The 21,183-nt window shown below is 38.2% G+C and overlaps 1 protein-coding gene across 7 annotated transcripts in view; it reads left to right on the top strand.

Annotated features, from left to right (window-relative positions):
• LOC134211754 (GTP-binding protein RAD) overlaps positions 1 to 21,183 on the top strand; it is a 96,142-nt gene that overhangs the window by 50,808 nt on the left and 24,151 nt on the right. For all 7 annotated transcript variants that reach the window (XR_009979083.1, XM_062688935.1, XM_062688940.1 and 4 more), the window contains 2 exons: positions 18,472 to 18,690; positions 18,757 to 18,842. Coding sequence is in view for 6 of the 7 variants with exons in the window: in XM_062688935.1 (XP_062544919.1) it covers positions 18,472 to 18,690; positions 18,757 to 18,842 (305 nt within the window). In the remaining variant the exon portion in view is untranslated. The remainder of the gene's footprint in view (positions 1 to 18,471; positions 18,691 to 18,756; positions 18,843 to 21,183) is intronic.

Raw genomic sequence — 21,183 nt, 5'->3', positions numbered from 1 at the left:
GTCCTTCTTCAGAAATTTAGCTGGAAATTCCTCCCAAAGTTCTTCCAATAGTTTCTCTGGGAGTCCCTCTAGGAATTCTGCTAGGAGTTCCTCCTGAAATTCCTCCGGGAGCTCTTACGGGAGCTCTTTCGGCAGTTACTACGATAATTCCTCCGGGAGATCCACCGCCAGTTTCTATGAGCATTCCTCCGCAGGTTTCTACGGCAGTTCCCCCGAGTGTTCCTCTAAGAAGGAACTCCTGGAGTAATTTCCGGAGGAGCTCCTGGAGGAATTTCTGGAGGAATTTCCCAAAGAACTACAGGAAGAATTTCTAGAGTAACTCTCGTAAAAACTCTTGGATGAACTCCCAAATGAACTTCCGTAAGAATTCCAGGAGGAACTCTTGGAAGAGTTCTCAAAAGATCTCCCAGAGAAATTCTCCGAGGAACTTCTGGAGGATTTTGTAGATAAATTCTAAAAAAAAGCCTGATTGAATTCCCGGAGGAGCTACTGCTGGAACTCCCGGGTAAATTTTCAGAGGAATAGTCGTTGGAATACCCGGAGTTGAATTTCTAGAGGAACTTCCGAAATCCCATTTCCCGTGAAATTCTTGCCATATATCCTCTTGGATTTCCCTGTGAAGATCTTGGAGGATTCGGAGGAACTCTTGGAAAAACTCCTGGAGGAGGTCCCACAAGCACTTCCGGACGCATTCTCACAAGGAAGTCCTGTACTAATTCTTGGAGTAGTTCATGAAGGAATTTCTGGATAAATATCTGAAGGAATTTCCGGCAAAATACCAGGAGAAATTATTGCAGAAATTTCCAGATGAAATGCTGAAGAAATTACCGGATGAATTCCCGGAGATCGTTCTGAAGAAAATCTTGGAAGAACTCTTGAAAGATATCTTGGAGGAACTCTCAAATTAATACCCGAATGAAATTCTGGAGTGAATTTCTAGTGAAGTCCGGAAAGCATTCCAGGACAATTCCGCGGAAAAATTTCGGGAGAAATTCCTGAATGAATTCCTTGAGAAGTACCGGAAGCAATTCCCGGGAAAATACCTGGGAGAATTTCCGAGGAAATATATGGACGAATTCCTGGATAAATTTCTAAAGAAATTTTTAGATGAATTCATGAAGGATATTCTGAAGTAATAGCGGAAAGAATTCCAGAATGAAATCCTAGAGGATTTCACTATTAAATTTATGGAGGTATTACCGGAAAAACTCCAGAAAGTTATCCTGGAGGAATTAAAGCAAGAGTTCCTGGAGGAGTGGTACAATTTTCAATAAGTCCGTCCAGCTATTTGGCTTCGCCGACGACATAGATATTATTTCACGTAACTTTGAGAAGATGGATGAAGCCTACATCAGACTGAAGAGGGAAGCCAAGCGGATCGGACTAGTCATCAACACGTCGAACACGAAGTACATAATAGGAAGAGGTTCAAGAGAAGACAATGTGAGCCACCCACCGCGAGTTGGCATCGGTGGTGACGAAATCGAGGTGGTAGAAGAATTTGTGTACTTGGGCTCACGGTGACTGCCGAAAATGATACCAGCAGAGAAATTCGGAGACGCATAGTGGCTGGAAATCTTACATACTTTGGACTCCCCAAGACGCTCCGATCGAATAGAGTTCGCCGCCGTACCAAACTGACAATCTACAAAACGCTCATTAGACCGGTAGTCCTCTACGAACACGAGACCTGGACGGTGCTCGTGGAGGACCAACGCGCACTCGGAGTTTTCGAAAGGAAAGTGCTGCGTACCATCTACGGTGGGGTGCAGATGGCGGACGGTACGTGGAATGAACCACGAGTTGCATCAGCTGTTGGGAGAACCATCCATCGTTCACACCGCGGAAATCGGACGACCGCGGTGAGCCGGGCACGTAGCCAGTATGTTGGACAATAACCCGGTGAAAATGGTTCTCGACAACGATCCGACGGGCACAAGAAGGCGAGGTGCGCAGCGGGCAAGGTGGATCGATCAGGTGGAGGATGACTTGCGGACCCTCCGTAGACTGCGTGGTTGGCGACGTGTAGCCATGGACCGAGCCGAATGGAGAAGACTCTTATATACCGCACAGGCCACTTCGGCCTTAGTCTGAATAAATTATAATAATCCTGGAGGAATGCCCGGGGAAGTACCTAGATGAATTTCCGAAGGAATTTCTTATAGATTTACAAGTGAAATTGTGGAGCGAAATCGGAGGATTTCCGTCATAAATTTCTGAAGAAACTTCTAGCGAAATTTTGGAAGGAAATTCCGTTTGTATTATTGAAGAAACTCCCGAATGAATATAAATGCAGGAGATTTTTCTGGAAGAATAGCCAAAGAAATGTCTAGAAGGAAAAATTGGAGAAGAAAATAAATCTTCAATGAATTTCCTCATGAATTTCCTAAAAAACTAATTTAGTTAGGGGTTTCTAGATAAGGAGAAATTACAATTACATGAGAAAGATTTTCGAACGATTTTCAGAGGAACTTGTGGATTACTTTCCGGAGGAATTTAGAAGTTCCCAGGGGAGCTTCTAGAAGGATTTCAAAGAGAATTCTTGCGCCCGAAACTTTTCGAGTTGTTTTGCCCCAACCTGCCCACTCTGGCTAAGCCCTTGTATCATTCCCATCATTGCTTTGTAAAATCATGAAGTTTGAGGTGTCACATGACCTATTTTGAATCAATTTAGAAAATGGCCATTCCGTTGGTCCCCGGATTGTGACCGATGTGGCCGGATTTATTCCGAGTGGGTCAGGAACCCTAAAAATATCATTTCCATCATTGCTTGGAAAATCATGAAGTTTGAGGTGTCGCACGACCTATTTTGAATCAATTTTAAATATGGCCATTCCGTTGGTTTCCGGATTGTGACCGATGTGGCCGGATTGAATCTGAGTGGGCCAGGGGCCCCAAAAACATCATTCCCATCATTGCTTTGTAAAATCATGAAGTTTGAGGTGTCGCACGACCTATTTTGAATCCATTTAGAAAATTGGCCATTCCGTAGGTACTCCGGGTTGTGGCCGGAATGGATTCGAGTGGGCCAAGAACCATAAAAATATCATTCTCATTATTGCTTTGTAAAATCAAGAAGTTTGAGGTGTCGCACGACCTATTTTGAATCAATTTAGAAAATGGCCATTCCGTAGGTCCTCCGGATTGTGGCCGGAATAGATCCGAGTGGGCCAGGAACCATAAAAATGTCATTCTCATCATTGCTTTGAAAAATCATGAAGTTTGAGGTGTCGCACGACCTATTTTGAATCAATTTAGAAAATGGCCATTCCGTGGGCCCCCGGATTGTGACCGATGTGGCCAGATTGAGTCCGAGTGGGCCAGGAACCCCAAAAATATCATTCGCATCATTGATTTGTGGAATCATGAAGTTTGAGGTGTCGCACGACCTGTTTTGACTTAAAATTGTAAATGGCCACTTATTCCGGTGGCAACTGACCCCAACGGAATCTGGAATAATTCTGGAACCGTACTGTGGATAGCCTCGAAACTAGTATAAATCAAAAATTGGGATCCATCCGGATGGAATGCAACTTGTTGCGAAAGAATCGGTCAAGAAATGCGATTTTTACAGCAGTTTAGATTTTTGAAAGCCCTTAAAAACAGACGTTGGGGACGGAAAGGTTAAGTATGTGTAATAATTCTCAAATTGACTATATATAAATATAAATCTCTCATTTCAAGGTATTAAACAAGATTAAAAACATAAACAAGATCGGCCCACGACTTTTTTCGAAGATTTCAATAGGAAGAAACTTTGAGAAAAATGCTAGAACAACAGTTATTTGGCATAGCTAAAATTAATGGAAAACGAAAAATAAAGTTTTTGATTGTAAATCAATAGTCAATTAATTGTTTTCAATAGTTTAACTATTTGTACTCAAAATTGATTATATTTGCAGATAGATGTGCCAAATATTGCTTTTTGTTGTTGAAACAATTCGATGAAGGTTAGAAAGTGCAAATTTGATGGTGCTCCACAGACACCATCCGCGGGAGAGGGTTAAGTATCCTTGAGGCGAAATATATGTTATTATTGAACAGGAATCAATTCAGTTAGTTCTGGATTATTAAATATCGAGGACAGACCGCATCGTGCTTTCGTGCTGTGCGGTTCTTTCTCTCTTTGCGGAAGGAAGTTTTTAATACTACCCGAAGCTATTTTAATTTCAACGGTGCTTCTTAGCGCTATTTGTACCCACTGATCCCGTTACGATCTTTGCAAGGACCCGTGCCTTCGTTTTACGTTGGACCCGTTTGCGGAAGTAAAATTCCGACAAGCGGTGGTAATCCTGCAGGGACACCGTTCTGGGAAAAAACCTCTTAGAAGGTCACGTCTCCACGCTCAGCCATGAGCATTAATAAAAACAAGAGGAAGGGGGAGTCTCTGAATTCTCCACTTCCTTCAAAGAAACAAGGTTTCAAGACCGTCCTGCCAAAGCGCGGAAAAATAGAAGGAAGCTGGAGAATTCAGATATTCCTTCTAACTCTAATATCGGAAATAATTCTTCTCCAATCGAACTGAGCAATCAGTTCGATTTGATTAATGATGAAATTGAGCAAATCGAATATACCTCTAGCCCAGGTGATTCGATTCATGCGAAAAAGCAAAGGATTCCGCCAATTGTGGTATCTGTTGCCGAGTTTTCTGGCTTCCGGAATGAGATTTTGAGTAACCTTCAGGGGATCAAGGTTTCATTTCAGATTGCTAGGAAGGGTGACTGCCGCGTTTTGCCGGGATCCTTTGACGATCGCAAACGTCTTCTTCAGTATTTAACTGAGAAGCGCCATAAATTCTTCACATACGACGACAAAACTGAGCGATTGTTCAAAGTCGTCTTGAAAGGTCTCCCCAGTGATGATAAATCACTGGATGAGATTAAAATTGAAATTTCTCAAATACTTGGATTTTCACCAGTCCAAGTAATTAAGATGAAAAAGAAATCTCGCTCTGGTACTTCCCAGAGGGGCATTTCTCAAGAATTTTATTTAGTTCATTTTAACAAAAGTGAACTAAATAATATGAAAAGTTTAGAAAAGGCCTGTATTATGTCCCATGTCCGTGTTACATGGGAACATTTCCGCAGGCCTGGGGGAAATTTCCAAAACCCCACCCAGTGCCGTAAGTGCCAAAAATGGGGTCATGGAACCAAACATTGTCACATGGATGCATGATTTGTGGTGGAACCTCTCACGCCAAGGACGCATGTCCTGTGAGAGAAGATTCCAATAAATTTAAGTGCGCAAATTGTGGGGGCAATCATAAATCCAATTTCTGGGAATGCCCTTCACGCAAAAAAGTTTTGAATTCCCGAGCAAAATTGATGACGGGACATTCCAATCGGATCCCAGATTCGACGGGTAGAAATTTTTCAAACGCTCAAATTTCGAAACCGGTTACCGGTCGAGCAATTCATACCCACCACAATTCACAAACAAATTTTGCCACTCGTCAACGGGTAGCAAGCACTTCAGTAAATTCCAATTTTTCGAATGTACCTACGTATGCAAACATCGCCGCTGGTAGACAAAATTTCTCTTCTCAAAATGAGGTTTATACCCATGTCCCAACGGAAAATAACGGCCATGTTGCCGATTCAGGTAGCATGACTGCTTCCGATTTTGATTTTTTAACTGAACAATTGCATCACATGATTGATGCAATGTTCAAAGCAAATACCATTCCTGAAGCTGTTCAGGTTGGTATAAAGTACACACAAAAAATTGTTATCGGACTCCGTTTCAATGGATCCAAATAATTGTGTGAAAGTTCTAAATTGGAATGCCCGCTCTCTAAAGGGTAAGGAAGATGAAATATTCAACTTCCTAACAGTTCATAATGTGCATATTGCCATTATAACAGAAACTTATTTAAAGCCCGGACTCTCCATTAAAAGAGATCCAAATTATTTTATCTACAGAAATGATCGTCTTGACAGCGCCTGTGGTGGGGTCGCCATTGTCATTAATAGACGTATCAAACATAAATTATTTTCTTCGTTTGAAACCAAAGTTTTTGAAACCTTGGGAGTTTCTGTTGAAACAAATTTTGGTCAATTTTCCTTCATTGCAGCCTATTTGCCTTTTCAATGCAATGGGCAGCAAAAGAACTTGTTGAAAGCTGATCTTCAAATTCTGACTCGCAACAAAACAAAATTCTTCGTAATTGGTGACTTCAATGCCAAACACCGTTCATGGAATAATGCTCAAAGCAATTCCAATGGCAAAATTTTATTTGAAGATTGTTCTGCGGGATATTATACTATTCAATATCCCAATGGCCCAACTTGTTTTTCATCCACTCGAAATCCTTCGACAATTGATTTGGTTTTAACGGATTCAAGTCAGCTGTGTGGCCAATTGGTAACTCATGCTGACTTTGACTCTGATCACCTTCCTGTGACATTTGAAATCTCACAAGAAGCCATTTATAATCCAATCAGCTCTACTTTCAATTATCATAGGGCTGATTGGGATTTATATAAAACGTATATCGATAGGAATTTTGATGTTGATATTCCTCTCGATACCAAAAGTGATATTGATAATGCTCTCGTATCTTTGACAAATTTAATTGTCGAAGCCAGAGGCATTGCAATTCCTAAATGTGAAATTAAATTCAACTCCATTATTATTGACGACGATCTTCAGCTACTGATCCGTCTTAAAAATGTGAGGCGAAGGCAATACCAAAGAACTCGCGATCCCGCGTTGAAAGTTATTTGGCGTGATTTGCAAAATGAAATTAAAAAACGTTTCGCTATTCTGAGAAATACCAACTTTGAGAATAATGTCTCGAAGTTGGATCCCAGTTCGAAACCCTTTTGGAAATTAACGAAAATTCTTAAAAAACCTCAAAAGCCAATTCCAGCGCTTAAAGAGGGAAATAAAATTTTATTAACAAATGGCGAAAAGACTCAAAAACTTGCTCAGCAGTTCGAGAGTGCCCATAATTTTAGTCTAGGTCTCACTAGTCCAATTGAGGATCAGGTTACACGAAGCTTCGAAGACATTCTCAACCAAGATAATGTTTTTGACCCTTCGTTGGGAACTAATTTGGATGAAGTGAGATCTATTACTAGAAAATTTAAAAATATGAAAGCCCCGGGTGATGATGGTATTTTCTACATACTTATCAAAAAACTTCCTGAGAGCTCTTTATCCTTTTTGGTTAATTTATTTAACAAATGTTTTCAATTGGCATACTTCCCAGATAAATGGAAAAACGCCAAAGTTGTTCCAATTTTGAAGCCGATTATTTTAATAGAATGATGGTTCATATTAATGACAATTCTATTTTTGCTGATGAGCAATTTGGGTTTCGCCATGGGCATTCAACCACTCATCAGTTATTAAGAGTTACGAACTTAATTCGGCTCAACAAATCTGAAGGATATTCGACTGGAGTTGCTCTTCTTGATATAGAGAAAGCATTTGACAGTGTTTGGCATGAAGGTTTGATTGTAAAATTGATGAATTTTAATTTTCCTCTGTACATTATTAAGCTGATCCAAAATTATTTATCAGATCGCTCACTGCAGGTAAACTATCAGAATTCTAAATCTGATAGATTACCTGTAAGGGCTGGTGTCCCCCAAGGCAGCATACTGGGGCCCATTTTGTATAACATTTTTACTTCTGACTTACCTGATTTACCACCAGGGTGTCAAAAATCATTGTTTGCAGATGGCACAGGTCTCTCAGCCAAAGGGCGTAGCCTTCGTGTCATTTGTAGTAGATTGCAAAAAAGTTTGGATATTTTCTCCACTTTCTTGCAAAAATGGAAAATTTCGTCGAATGCTTCCAAAACTCAGCTTATAATTTTCCCACATAAGCCGAGAGCTTCTTATTTGAAACTTTCTAGCAGACATATTGTCAATATGAATGGGGTTCCAATTAATTGGTCTAGCGAAGCTAAATATTTAGGACTTCTGCTAGATCAAAATTAACTTTTAAAATCACATTGAAGGCCTTCAAGCCAAATGTAACAAATATATTAAGTGTCTATATCCACTTATAAACAGAAAATCAAAACTTTGTCTTAAGAACAAACTTTTGATTTACAAACAAATTTTAGACCTGCCATGTTGTATGCTGTGCCAATATGGACTAGTTGCTGCAATACCAGAAAGAAGGCACTTCAGAGGATTCAAAATAAAATTCTGAAAATGATTCTGAAGTTGCCTCCCTGGTATAGTTACCAATGAACTTCATAGAATTTCTAATACTGTAACACTGCAACAATTATCCAACAGAATAATTCACAATTTTAGACAAAAATCGTTACAATCTTCTATTGCAAAGATCAGCTCCTTGTACCCTTAGTATAAATTAGATTATAAGTTAAAAACATTATAATAGTATGTAATTCAATTCAACCAAAGGAAAATTTTTAACCGCCAAAGTCAATTGATATGTGTTAATAATAACTAAAAAATGTTTCATAGCAAATAAGGATGATAGTGTTAAGAAAACACGGAACACCTAGTCTAAGAGATGAATGCATGTATTAGAAAATTAACAAATAAAACTAGTTAAAAAAAAAATATATATCGAGGACTCTAGAAATTACAAGTATACTGCAAGGGTTAAAAAGTTACTAATCATTTTTGAATAGCTATTCAATCCAACGAGCACTTGATAAATAGGTACCTTGAGTTACAGTGCATTTTCATTCGTTTTATTGTCACTCAACCGCTGCAATCCGCCTGCTGTCATCTTCATCAATACAAAATTATGGCTGACACACCATTGATATGGATGAACCCAATATTTTAGCCAAAAAAACATTAAGTCGAATTGTCACAACCAGATACAAAGTTTAACACATGAGCACATCGTCAACATTATGATTGAGGAAATGTCCAATTTTACCTTTTCTTCAGTGTTTCACTCTATATAACAGTGACTCTACATTATCTCTGATTATCAATTTATGTTTTATTGTCAACGAAAGATTTTTATGTTCCTCCCTTGGTTCCATCTTTGCTTTTGCCTTTCGCGTATACTTAGTATACGTAAAGGCTATAGGATCACTCCAAACTGAATTTTGATAGAAGGCTCGGATACCCATAGTCGACTCAGCTCGACGAATTGAGGTGATGTCTGTATGTGTGTGAGACACACTTTTTGTACTTAGCCTTATCCGATTTGATTGCAACAGGTTGCATTCGACGCGGAATTCTTTTTTGCTATTTTTGGCGCAATCGGCCATTGCGATCCGGAGTTATTGAAAAACATTGTTTTTTTTTCATTTTCTCCATTTTGGAAAAAAATCAAAATCGGTTCACCGCGGTTAGCTTTTTGCAAATTTAATATCTTTCAAATGCTTAATTTGCCCAATCTTCTCATGTGCTTTACTGTTGTATATCCACAGTCAAGCGAGCTAACGATGTTTATTATTCGAGAACATCACACTCTATACCCCCAACAACGGGCTGGGCGGATTTTTATAGAGTGTGAATCAATCACACTCTGCTGTGCCAAAGACTTGCTTGGCTAAAGCATTTGATGAGTGTGATTGTTCACGTTAAGCATGTTAAGCATCCGAAAGATATTCAATTTGCAAAAAAGAGCTAACCGCGGTGGAGGATGGTACTCAGATTCTGATTGCTTTTCCGCAAACGTGACCTTTAAGTGGTCTTGTTGTGTAGGGGTTATCACGCCTATTTTTTTCAGACATTTATTTAAAAGGCTCATTTGTTCAATTAAAAACTCCACGGAGCCGCAAATATTTTGAAATATTCTAATATTCTATTCAAAATCAAAAATTCAATTTACGCCGAATTTTCGAGTGATTCGATTTGAGATGCACAATGCCACCCCAGGTTACACTTTGTTAATGGCCCGTTTACATATGCGCTAGTTCTAGCGGACAATGTACTATCCGACAATACTAGCTCTATATTAGCACAATGTAAACGCTTATTAGCGAAGACAGTTCCTGTTTACATTGTGCTAATATCATGCTAGTACTGTCGGACAGTGCATTGTCCGCTAGAACTAGCGCATATGTAAACGGGCCATTAACAAAGTGTAACCTGGGGTGGCATCGTGTATCTCAAATCGAATCACTCGATTCGTACGTTATGGCATTCGTTTCGAAAAAAATGCGGCATTACACTCTAACTTTCACTTACTCAGAGACTGAGTAAAATTGTATCGCCATCTCTTTTTTTCCATAGAAATTTTACTCAGTTTCCGTCAAAAGCGGGACTACTCATAGCTATGAAGAAAAGAGAGGGCAATACTATTTTACTCAGTCACTGAGTAAGTGAAAGTTAGCGTGTATGTACTTCGTTCGTCTTCATTCAGTTGTAGTAAAAGATTTCGAATGATGCTGTACTAGCTCAACTGTCAAATGAAATGTAAACTGAAAGAATGACCCGCATAATTACAAACTGTACATGGATAATTTCCCGTGCGGTCGACAACAGTATCCTTTACTGTTGACAACTGTAAATGAACAATCTCATATAAAGTTTTAACAGTTTGTGGTACGGTTATTTGACAAATAACAATATGTTGAATGGGTTGTTAAGTTATGTCACCATAAAAATCGTCTGTTTTCGCGTGCAAAATTTTCGCTCAACAGTATGATAAAATGTTGACATATAATGTAGGAAATAAAGAACATTTTAGAGACAGCATGTTATATGTTGACATTTAGTGATGATGTCGAGCAGTTATGGTTGAATCGATCGAAGTATTCGATAACCGCAACGTAAACTGTGAAGCTATATCTTACATCGTAATAATGATTCTGACCATATAACATGTTGTTTTTTATTATGCGGGGAGAGATCGCTGTCTCCGTGTTTAGTATATTCTCAATCCAGTTGAAAACCGGAATTTGGGGATAGCGAAGTTGGATTTTTCTCACAATCCGTACGTTAAACCTAACTTCGGAAGTGGTGCGCTGTTTTCATATCGCGAAGCGCTATTCAGCGCACCACTTCCGAAGTTAGTTTATCGTACGGATTGTGAGAAAAATCCAACTTCGCTAGCACTCAATTTCGGGTTTCAACTGGATTGAGTATACTGCCCGCTAGAGAGACAACCTTCAGCGCATTGCGAATGTGAGTAAACAGAGAGAATAAGAGTAATTTCATCTGCGTAGAAAAGATATTTTAGTTACTAGATAAAGATTGTCGCTTCGGTTCCCTTTGTTCTGCTGTCCGGAACATGTTGGGCACCAAGCTGTCAAATCGTATGGATTTTCCTTCTTTGACATTTAGCTCCCCTATCCTCGCCAGCAAAAGATGTTCCGGACAGCGATGACAGCGACAATCTTTATCTGGTAACTAAAATATCTTTTGCGTGTAGCATGGTGCCTGTTGGGAAGGCATCCTTCAGGGCATGAATTGGCAGTTAATTTATAAGCAAGCAAATTGTGCTCAGTGAGTAGTTGCAATTGATTTCAAAATTATGTCGATAACCAGCGATGGAAATCGGACGAACATGATCCGATTCGACGTTTATCCTAAACTGTACAGATCTCGATCCGTACAATTTACGAACAACATTTAGTTCCCAACTTTCACGATTGAGTGGTTTTACCATGGACACTCGCACATAACAAAATATTGCAAGATTGAGTCTTGCTCTGAGAAATGAGTTACTCTAGCCGTTCTACCTACGAACGAATCGTGACAACTATTTGCCCCTAGAGCAGCGGTTCTCAACCTGGGGTACATGTACCCCTGGGGGTACCTTTGCTGGTCCCAGGGGGTACCTCGGACAAAAATCCGTAATGGCGGACTTATTACAATTCCAATCAAAACTCATTTATAAAGTTTTGATACTTGTGTATTTTTTCATTTCATAACTTTGTCATAAAGTTGTAAATAATATGCATGGCGATAAATCAATCAAAGTCAATTGAATCCTGCCTTCAACAACCAGTACAGTGTATGATGGGCTGCGGAACAAAAGATCAAAAGGACAAAACTTCGAATTAACCAATTAAAAAAAACTCTTGAATGCAATCTCCCTGATCGAAACAAAATGTTGAAAAATATGTTAAAAATATGCTTCTGAACTGAAATCTAAAGTCTAAAGGTTTGGAAGCCTCCGTTTGAAAGGCATGGAGCGTTTCTTTTTTTCTAATAACTCGGTTGCCACGTTGCAAGAGGATTTCAAATGTCCTTCTACGTTTCTCGGAAGCATTCACAAATAAAAATATGTTGTGGTTTTTAATGTATTTACATTTGGAGCATGCAAAAAAACGTAATAATCAATCGATCTTACTGTTATTTTAAATCGAAATAAATTTATATTGTCTTGCTTGTAAAATTCTGCCAATCTTAATTGAATTTTGAATGCAATTTTACACGTCGTTGAATTTTCAAAACTATTTCTAATGTTCTTCTAAGCAGCTCGGAAGCTTCCTTTCATGATACTCGGCTTAAGGCTTAAGGCTTAAGCTTCCTTTCAAGATGTTCGGAGAACTCCTTTCAAGAGGTTCGGAAGGCTTCTTTCAAAAGGTTTGAAAGGTTTTTTAAGGTTCAGAAGTCTCTTTGCAAGAGGCTTGGAAGCATGTTTTCAAAATATTCGGGAGACTCCTTTAGGAGGCCCGGAAGCCTCCTTTCAAGAAGCCCGGAAGCTTCATTTCAAGGGGCCCGAAAGCCTTCTTTAAACCGGCTTGGAAGCCGCCTTTAAAGGGCTCGGAAACCTTCTTCTTTTAGGAACTTTCTTTTAAAAGGCCCAGACGACTACTTTCAAGAGCCTCCTTTTACGAGGCACGGAATTCTTTTTTCAAGAGGCGGGGAATTCTTCTTTCAAGAGGCTTGGAAGTGCACTTTCAAGTGTCTCAAAAGCGTCCTTTCAACATTCTAGAAACCTTTTTTTCGAGTAGCTCAAAGGCCGTCATTAAAGAGGCACGGAAGTCAACTTTCAAGAGATTTGGAAACATCTTTCAAAAGGCTCGGAAACCTCCCTTCAAAAGGATTGGAATTATTCTTTCAAGAGGCTTAGAAGCCTACTCTGAAGAGTAATAAGAGTAAAGGGGCTCGGAAGCCTCCTTCCAAGAGGTTCAGAAACCTCCTTTCAAGAGCCCCGGAAGCCTTCTTTCAAGTTATTCGGAAGCTTGATGTATAAACTTAATTTGAATTGGAAAGATTCACGGAATAATAAAAATTTCAGCCCTACTCATGGAGAGCCATATATCCCGTTAGTTTTCAGGTCCATTTTTCATGGATCTGGTGATCTACGCTATTTTCACCTACAGCAAAAAATAGGGGGTACCTTTATTAATGCAAAACTTTGATAGTTAGATACTTTTTATAATCTTCTACTACTATTGACGTGGGAAGAAGCATTGTCTTTAAAATTTGAAAGCAAAATTCTTCCTGAGTAGCTTTCAATTTAAGTGCGAACTAGGTGCGATGCTAATTGGGATTTGGGATTTTTTTTAGCTAACAGCATGAAAAAGCAAAAAGGACACAAATGATGCCGAAATTGTTCTTTTGCGAATGCCATTATTAATATACGAGCATGTTATTCTGTTTCCAGCAAGTATTACCAGTAAGCCGTCGTAGTTCGGCTCTCATGAAACCCTGTCTACTATTCGCCGACGATGGACTTTTTAAGAGGTCTCAATCTGTTGAACAGAATTCTGGACATAATTTTGTACGCCGAATTAAGGAGGGTTATTCCTCGGTAATTGGCGCACACCAGTCTGTGCCCTGTCTTAAAGAGAGGATCATTTTATAGCAACCTTCAAAATCAGTAAAAACGTTAAGAATGTAGAACCTGTGACCTTAATTTCTAAAACAATGTAAAAAATATAATTTAACTAATTCACTCGCAACAAGTTCGTTGATTTATTTAAGACGATACAAACATTATTTTTAACTTTTGTCCCTCCCTTTCGATTTTTTTACTCGAATTATCCGAGAATTGTTTTCTGATAGGTATGTTCTAGAAGACTTTATTTTAATGGTTAGAAAACTGAAAAAAATAAACAGGATTCTAGAAATTTTAAAATGTAAAACTGATTAAATTACCAATCTAATTGTGTCATTCCTCACATAACTTTGCGATAATTTGAAAAGTTTAATCAGTTACTCAGGAAGGTATTTTTTGAAATAGTGTGAATAAGATCAAACTGAGAGTTGAACATTGCAAATATTTTGGCTACCGTCGTCGGTGGTGACAATGGGTCAAATGGTGGTGAGAATGGCTCACTGTTTCAACTACTTGTAGAATCTATTGAATGTATCGGAGGGAAAAAAGACTAAAATATAAGAGACCTTTTTGAACGATTTGGCTCTAGACCCACTGTTACCCCCGATGGCGGTAATTTTGTGCACAATTTCAGTGTGCCTGTTGATTAAAGTATTTCGCATAACACACGGTTTTGTCAGAAAATAAAACACCTAGTAAAACTCTTACTTTGATTTTTTTTTTCAAGGTCAATAAAAACCGGGAAATTTTGACAAAATTTGTCGGAAAAAGCGGGAAAAACCGGGAATTTGAAAATCGAATTTCAGTGGCCAACCTGAAAAGAAATCGTAAGTTGTACATGTTCCGATTAACTTGATGTCTACAACTGTACACATTGAGAGTAACGGCTTTTTGCGTGCTCTCGCAATAAACATTGAATCGCGTGAGCTACAAGCTGTGAGTGTAGATGACACCGATTTACATGTATCTTGCTCTCTTGAGATCATGGTAACTCACTACCCGAAATACTCCGCACGAATAAGGATGGAGAGCGCAGAAGCATCGCTTACTGACGATGATGCTAATAGATCTCACATAAGCTGTGTACATGTAACGATATGTTTTGTAAATTGAGATATTGTTACGACACAAATTATATGTTTTATGTTTATTCGAGTTAAAGCCACATATCCAATTTTGGGCTAAATAATTTAAGGTCACTCCTGACGGAAGCCAATTTTCAAAGCACTCGCGTTTTCAAGGGCACACCATTCGATACGGGAGCAACGCACAACTGTCATTTTTATATTTTCACGCATGCTGCGACGCAGCAAAGCTGAAAAAATAAAAATGACAGTTGTGCGTTGCTTCCGTATCCAATGGTGTGTCCTTGAAAACGCGAGTACTTTGAAAATTGGATTCCGTCAGGAGTAACCTTAAAGCTACAGAAGGATTCGATAATAAATTACTTTGATGTTTCCATGTGTTTTTGCTAAATGCACTTAGGTCATCTCATGCGCGTTTTTGCCTTTCTCGTACAACAAAGTTGTACCGAAAGGCTATCATTTCACTCTGAAAACGAACTTTTTACAGGAACATCTGATAGTAAAGTTTCTTATACCATTCGACTCAGTTTTATGAAACGAGATGATGTCTGTGTGTGTGTATGTATGTGTGTGTGTATGTCTGTATGGTTACATTTTCAACCTCAAAAACTCACACGATTTTCATGTACTTTAACTTAACTGATTTTATCGCAACAAGTTGCAATCCGCAGAGCCACTCTTCTAATTTCATGCTATTTAATTTCATCAAGATTGATTAATGCGTTCGCAGCTGACAAGGAAAATGGTTTAGGCAGTTTTCCATTTTTTCCCATATAATCGGGACTATGAGCATTGAGCAACTACCATGCTATCTATAATATAAATTACGTTCGCTCGATGGGTTAGAATCCTCGCTACGGCAATATCAATAACGCTAACGCAACCAGCAAAGCTTTTCAAAGCTTGCAATGTGGAACGTGTTGAACACGAAAACTAATCGACGAACAACGCACGCGGTTTTAAGTTTAGAGCCGGCTCGGTGATGATATTGCTATTATACTTTATCGGAGCATTCGCACCAACACAGTTGTAAGTTTCATCGTTGGCAACAGAAATTGCACTCGATAACGACACGATTAACTGCTGGTTCGTACGCTCGTGGCCATGATGGTGTTTGCGTTTGTTTTGTGTCATACATTGGAAGGGGAAAAGAGGGGTTTCATTGATGCTTTAACATGCTGTTTGGTTTGGGTGGTGTGGAGTTATGGTGAAGTCAAGGGCAAATTTGAATATAGTTTTCGTTTTATACATCTCCTTATTTCCATATTGTATTATGTATGCGGTTTTTCTAGTCATCTATTTATATTTAGGAATCGTTCAAAAATGGCATCGTGGCCTTGGCGAAGGGGGGTGAGGGTGTCGTTGGTTGAATAATCTTAAATGTATTTGACGTCATATTTAACACTAATTCTCGGGTACTTATTCAAAAGGACGTATGTGATTTTTTAAACAAAGATTCAAACGTCGATTTGTCCAATCTGATAGCACTCCCACGCAAACCATCACCACAGACAGGTAGGGGAAGCCTTCGGCTAGCTGTTGGTGGTGTTGGTTTGCGTGGGAGTGCTATCAGATTGGACAAATCGACGTTTGAATCTTTGTTTACAAAATCACATACGTCCTTTTGAATAAGTACCCGAGAATTAATGATTTGAGTGAATTACTTCTACGTGAATAATGTGACCAGACGTCCCGCGTTTCGCGGGACGCTGCATTTTTCAAATTCATTTTACAAAGTTATATTATTTTTTACGGTCTCACAAATATTTTAAAATATTTTTTGGTCCAAAATCTATGCGGAATGCATTTCTTTTATGTAAATTTTCAAGCCAGTGACGTAATACAGATAGGCGTCCCGCGTGAAGTTAAACGATGGAAATGCTAATATCATCTTCCAAACTTTGGCTAGAATTTGAGGCGAAAGTATAGAATTGATAGTTCCGTTAGGATACGGCAGGCATGAAGAATGTTTTTATAGAAGTCGATTTGAAAGCGAGCGGAGGGCAATATTTGTGATGGCACATATCGCACGATCTTCCTTCTGCCAAGCTCCCGTATGAAGGGGGGGGAAGAATATCAGTGAGGAAGCTGATATATCTCCACTGGCTTTCAAATCGACTTCTAAAAAAACATTCTTCATGCCTGCCGTATCCTACGGAACTATCAATTCTATACTTTCGCCTCTAATTCTATCATGAACATGTACGTCTATGTTTGGCAGATGATATTAGCATTTCCATATCATTGTCATATTTAAGTCGGCCTTGAGAATATTGGCTCAATTTTCAAAATGTTCGTGTACATTTCACTCCGAAATCGAACCTTTTATAGAAGTCTTGGAGACCCATGATGTTATATACCAACCCGACCAGATAGTCATAACAATTATATCAATGTGCTGCAAATAACAATACTTGAAATAATTTTATTATAAATTCTCTGTCAAAAAAGGATGATAGAAAATTTCACGATCTTCATAACTTGATTATAACATAATATATTATGCTTATTTTACAGAAAAACGAAATTACCAACATTTTTGGTAGATAGGAATTGGAAAAAAACGAAGTCACCAGTATATCTTGATTTAATCGAGAAAGGCATCATCACCGCTAGGTGGATTAATTTGGGTTTTTTTATTTATTTAACTCAACTATTTTTACGCAGATTGTGGAATATACACGTTTTTACGCCGATTATCAGCATTGATTTTTTACGTGGTTTATCGAAATCGTCAAGAAAAACTGCAAACACCCGATTTTAGTTGAAGTCGTTTTTAAGCGGATTTCGGGATAACTAGAGATTGCATATTAGCTAAAAACTATAAAAGTAGGTATACTAATGACATTCTTTCTTTCAAGATACAACAATGAAACATTTATTCTCTTCCAGTAGATAAATAATAACAAATATAATTAAAAATTTTCAGCAAGAAATGACTCTCGAACAACATTCGAAAGCTATTTAGGTGACGAGTGTTTTTTATTCGACTTGAGTCGTTTTTCAGTGTGCTATCGAGTTTCCATAATGCCAAAACATCTCGTTATTCTTGTACCTCTTCGAGCATACTCGAACGATGAGTCGTTCGATGATTCGAGATCGAATCGAAAGCCGTAATGCCAAACATATTCGACTCGATAGAATTTCGTTCGAAACGAGATGCGCAATGCCACTCCTGGTTTCGAACCATGGACGTCGTGATTAGGAGTCGTGTGATCACGCTTACCGACGTTTCAAGGAATCGTCTTGTTGGTTATCCAATAAAAAGATAGATTTGACCAAAATATGATCTCAAGATTTTCATAGTTCAATTCTTATGACACATTCTCATAAGTTTGGTCGTATGAAAATCTTACGACCAGTATCCTCAGTGCACGTAACACGCCTGCGTAACGCATGCAAAGTGAAATTTTAGACACTTCCGAAGGAAGGGTCATATAAAAGAAAATCTCGCTTAACTTTTCAAAAGGACCTAAGTAAATTTTTTTTCATGAATTAATTTGAATATTGCAAACAACAGACTAATGTGAAAGCTTTTGTTTGCAGTACTCTGCAGTACTGAAAAGTTAAGCGATAAATCAAGAACATACTTAATAACTTACTAGCATTTAAAACCTTTATAAAACAAATAGATTAAGTCGTATTTGTAAACCTGATTTTAACAAATTGTCAAAAGACTCACATTTTATTTAATTTGCAGGTGTAGTGAATCGCGGAGATTCATTTAGGAGGAGAAGATCAAGAAGCAATAGTCTTGCTCCAACTAGTCCTATGTATGCTCCGGAGGAGGTTCTTCCACCGAACAATGATCCAATAGAATCATTTTTTGTAGCAATGGTGGGTGCCGCTGGCGTAGGTAAAGCTGCACTATTATCTCAATTCCGATCTTCCGAATGCATAAATGCGTATGACACAAGAGGTAAATTAGTGTTCAGGTTAGAATCACTAAATATGATGATGTAACTTTTATTTTTTTCATTTATAGAATCTTCAGGAGCACAAAATATATCGATAATATTGAATGGCGAAGAATCAGAGCTAAAAATTTTCACCGATAGTACGGGGAATAAGGTAATATTCTGACTTGCGTCTTTTTTGTACTGGGTTTATCTCAATGTTTCGGAATCGAGGGCGTTAAACTGAAATAGAAGATTTTGATAATGGTCTTCATATTATTGAACAGATTCACACGATTTACAATTCCTAAACCAAAGATCAGAAGTACACGTGTCATATTCATTGCTGATAAGACTCGAAAACTTATTTCAGGGTCTGTCTCATTTGGAGAATTAAACTTAAAAGTGACAGTTTGAAAATTAAAAAATCACCCCGTTATAAGAATGGCTGGTGCTACCCAGCAATTCCAATAGGACATCGATGGAAAATGATTCGATATCTGTCAAAAGTAATCTTGCTCTGTGAGCAGGGTTATTTGATAATTATTGAAATGTCACTTTTAAGTTTAATTTCAGCTTAATTATCCAATTGAGACAGACCCTCAGTACTGTATTAAACGCAACGCACATAACAACAATCTATTCAGTTCTCCAGATAAATAACCATGTGTGTGATTCCGCAGTAATCCTTTCGAACTATGTGGTACTTCTTTGGAAGTATTTGTGGCATTTGCTGCAAATGGATACCACCCAGTTTCATCTATATATTCCCGATTCCCGTGTGAAAAAATCGCCAATTAAAAAAAACCTGGTAAAAAAACGACTTTGCTGTCGACTCGTGTTCTCCTACCTTTAAAAAGACAAACCACTTAAAAGATTTTTTTGACGTAGGACTACGTCTGTCTTTGCTATATTGGGGTACACTTTACGATTGTGAAAATCAGGAACCGTCACGAAAATATGATAGACTTTAAACTTTAAACTTATAATATCTCAGCCGTTTCTCGATGGATTTTCAATTTTTTTGACCATTCGATCAAGGATGAGTCAACGCTTCTTTGTATTTATATGGAAATACTGATTTTTAACTATTTATTATCGAAAATTGATAAAAAGTTTAGAAATAGGTAAACCAACCAATCACGTACATGCATCACTAGCACAGACATCAAAAATCAATCACTTGCGGGTTTGGATCTAATCCTCAGTTTGAACAAGATTTCGCGCAGAGCGGACGCATCAAAGCGGTGGTGGTCCTCGGTGTCCTCGAACCAGCATTTTATATGAAGAAAGGGTTGACTATAAAAATAGCACTGTTGCGATCCCGTGCCACCAGTGGCGATGCTTTTATTACATTATTGGGAAAGCGCATTGGGGAAAGAAAATTGGTTCTTCTCAGGACTAGCATTTTCTGAACAGAAAGGTTTAATTGCTAAAATGGACTGTTTCGGTGGCGTTTGGCGTGGAAACTTGGTTTCTGTTAGTGATTGCATCCATTCAAATTTACGGGCCTAATTTATTTGAATACAAGAAAGCTGCTTTCCGGCGCGCGAACCATTTTGATCGGGATTCCGCAAAGAGTGGTTTAACCATTGCCACCAACAAATTATATGTTTTTCTGTTTATTAACAAGTGCTCTACTTATTATTTCCCATTATTTCCCAGATCGTAAGTTTCGAGTGGAAGATGGATTTTCAGTTGTAATTCGCTGAAAAATGACGACAAAGATATACTTTTTCCCATTGGTATTAATTATTTTGAATCTCATGTGTTAGATTATGGCGTGATTAGCGTGAAAAATACTTTGCCTTTCTTGTACACTGAAAATAATCTACACGATTGTGCAATGTTCTTTTCCACGTCGATCTAACGTGTTATATAACCCGCCATTTTAACCCTTTCAGGTCCAAATTTTTCCAAGCAATACCATACAGTAAATTTGATGAATTCCGTTTGTTTTGGTGCTCAATAATGTAGAAACGGCTAAATATGTTGAAAAATATTTTTTTGGGATGTGCTAGGTCATCCAAATTGTCATTGAGTTAAGAACATGGAATCTACTCTTGAATCAGATGCATTTTTTGTAATACAAAAATGCGATATGAAGTCAACTATATACATCTTGCCTTCTGAAAACCCAATAGGCATCGTAAGATAGTTTTGAGATATTTTGGGTCATCCAAATTGTCCTTGAGCTCAGGACTTCGAATCTACTCTTGAATCAGTTGCATTTTTTGTAATACACAGATGCGATATGAAGTCAACTATATACATCTTGCCTTCTGAAAACCCAATAGACATCGTAAGATAGTTTTGAGATATTTTGGGTCATCCAAATTGTCCTTGAGTTCAGGACTTCGAATCTACTCTTGAATCAGTTGCATTTTTTGTAATACACAGATGCGATATGAAGTCAACTATATACATCTTGCCTTATGAAAACCCATTAAACATCGTAAGATAGTTTTGAGATATTTTGGGTCATCCAAATTGTCCTTGAGTTCAGTACTTCGAAT

Source organism: Armigeres subalbatus, chromosome 2, assembly GCF_024139115.2.
Source record: "Armigeres subalbatus isolate Guangzhou_Male chromosome 2, GZ_Asu_2, whole genome shotgun sequence".
Lineage (NCBI taxonomy): Eukaryota > Metazoa > Arthropoda > Insecta > Diptera > Culicidae > Armigeres > Armigeres subalbatus.
Note: the sequence above shows the minus strand (reverse complement) of the source record. Positions and strands in the feature narration are given on the sequence as shown.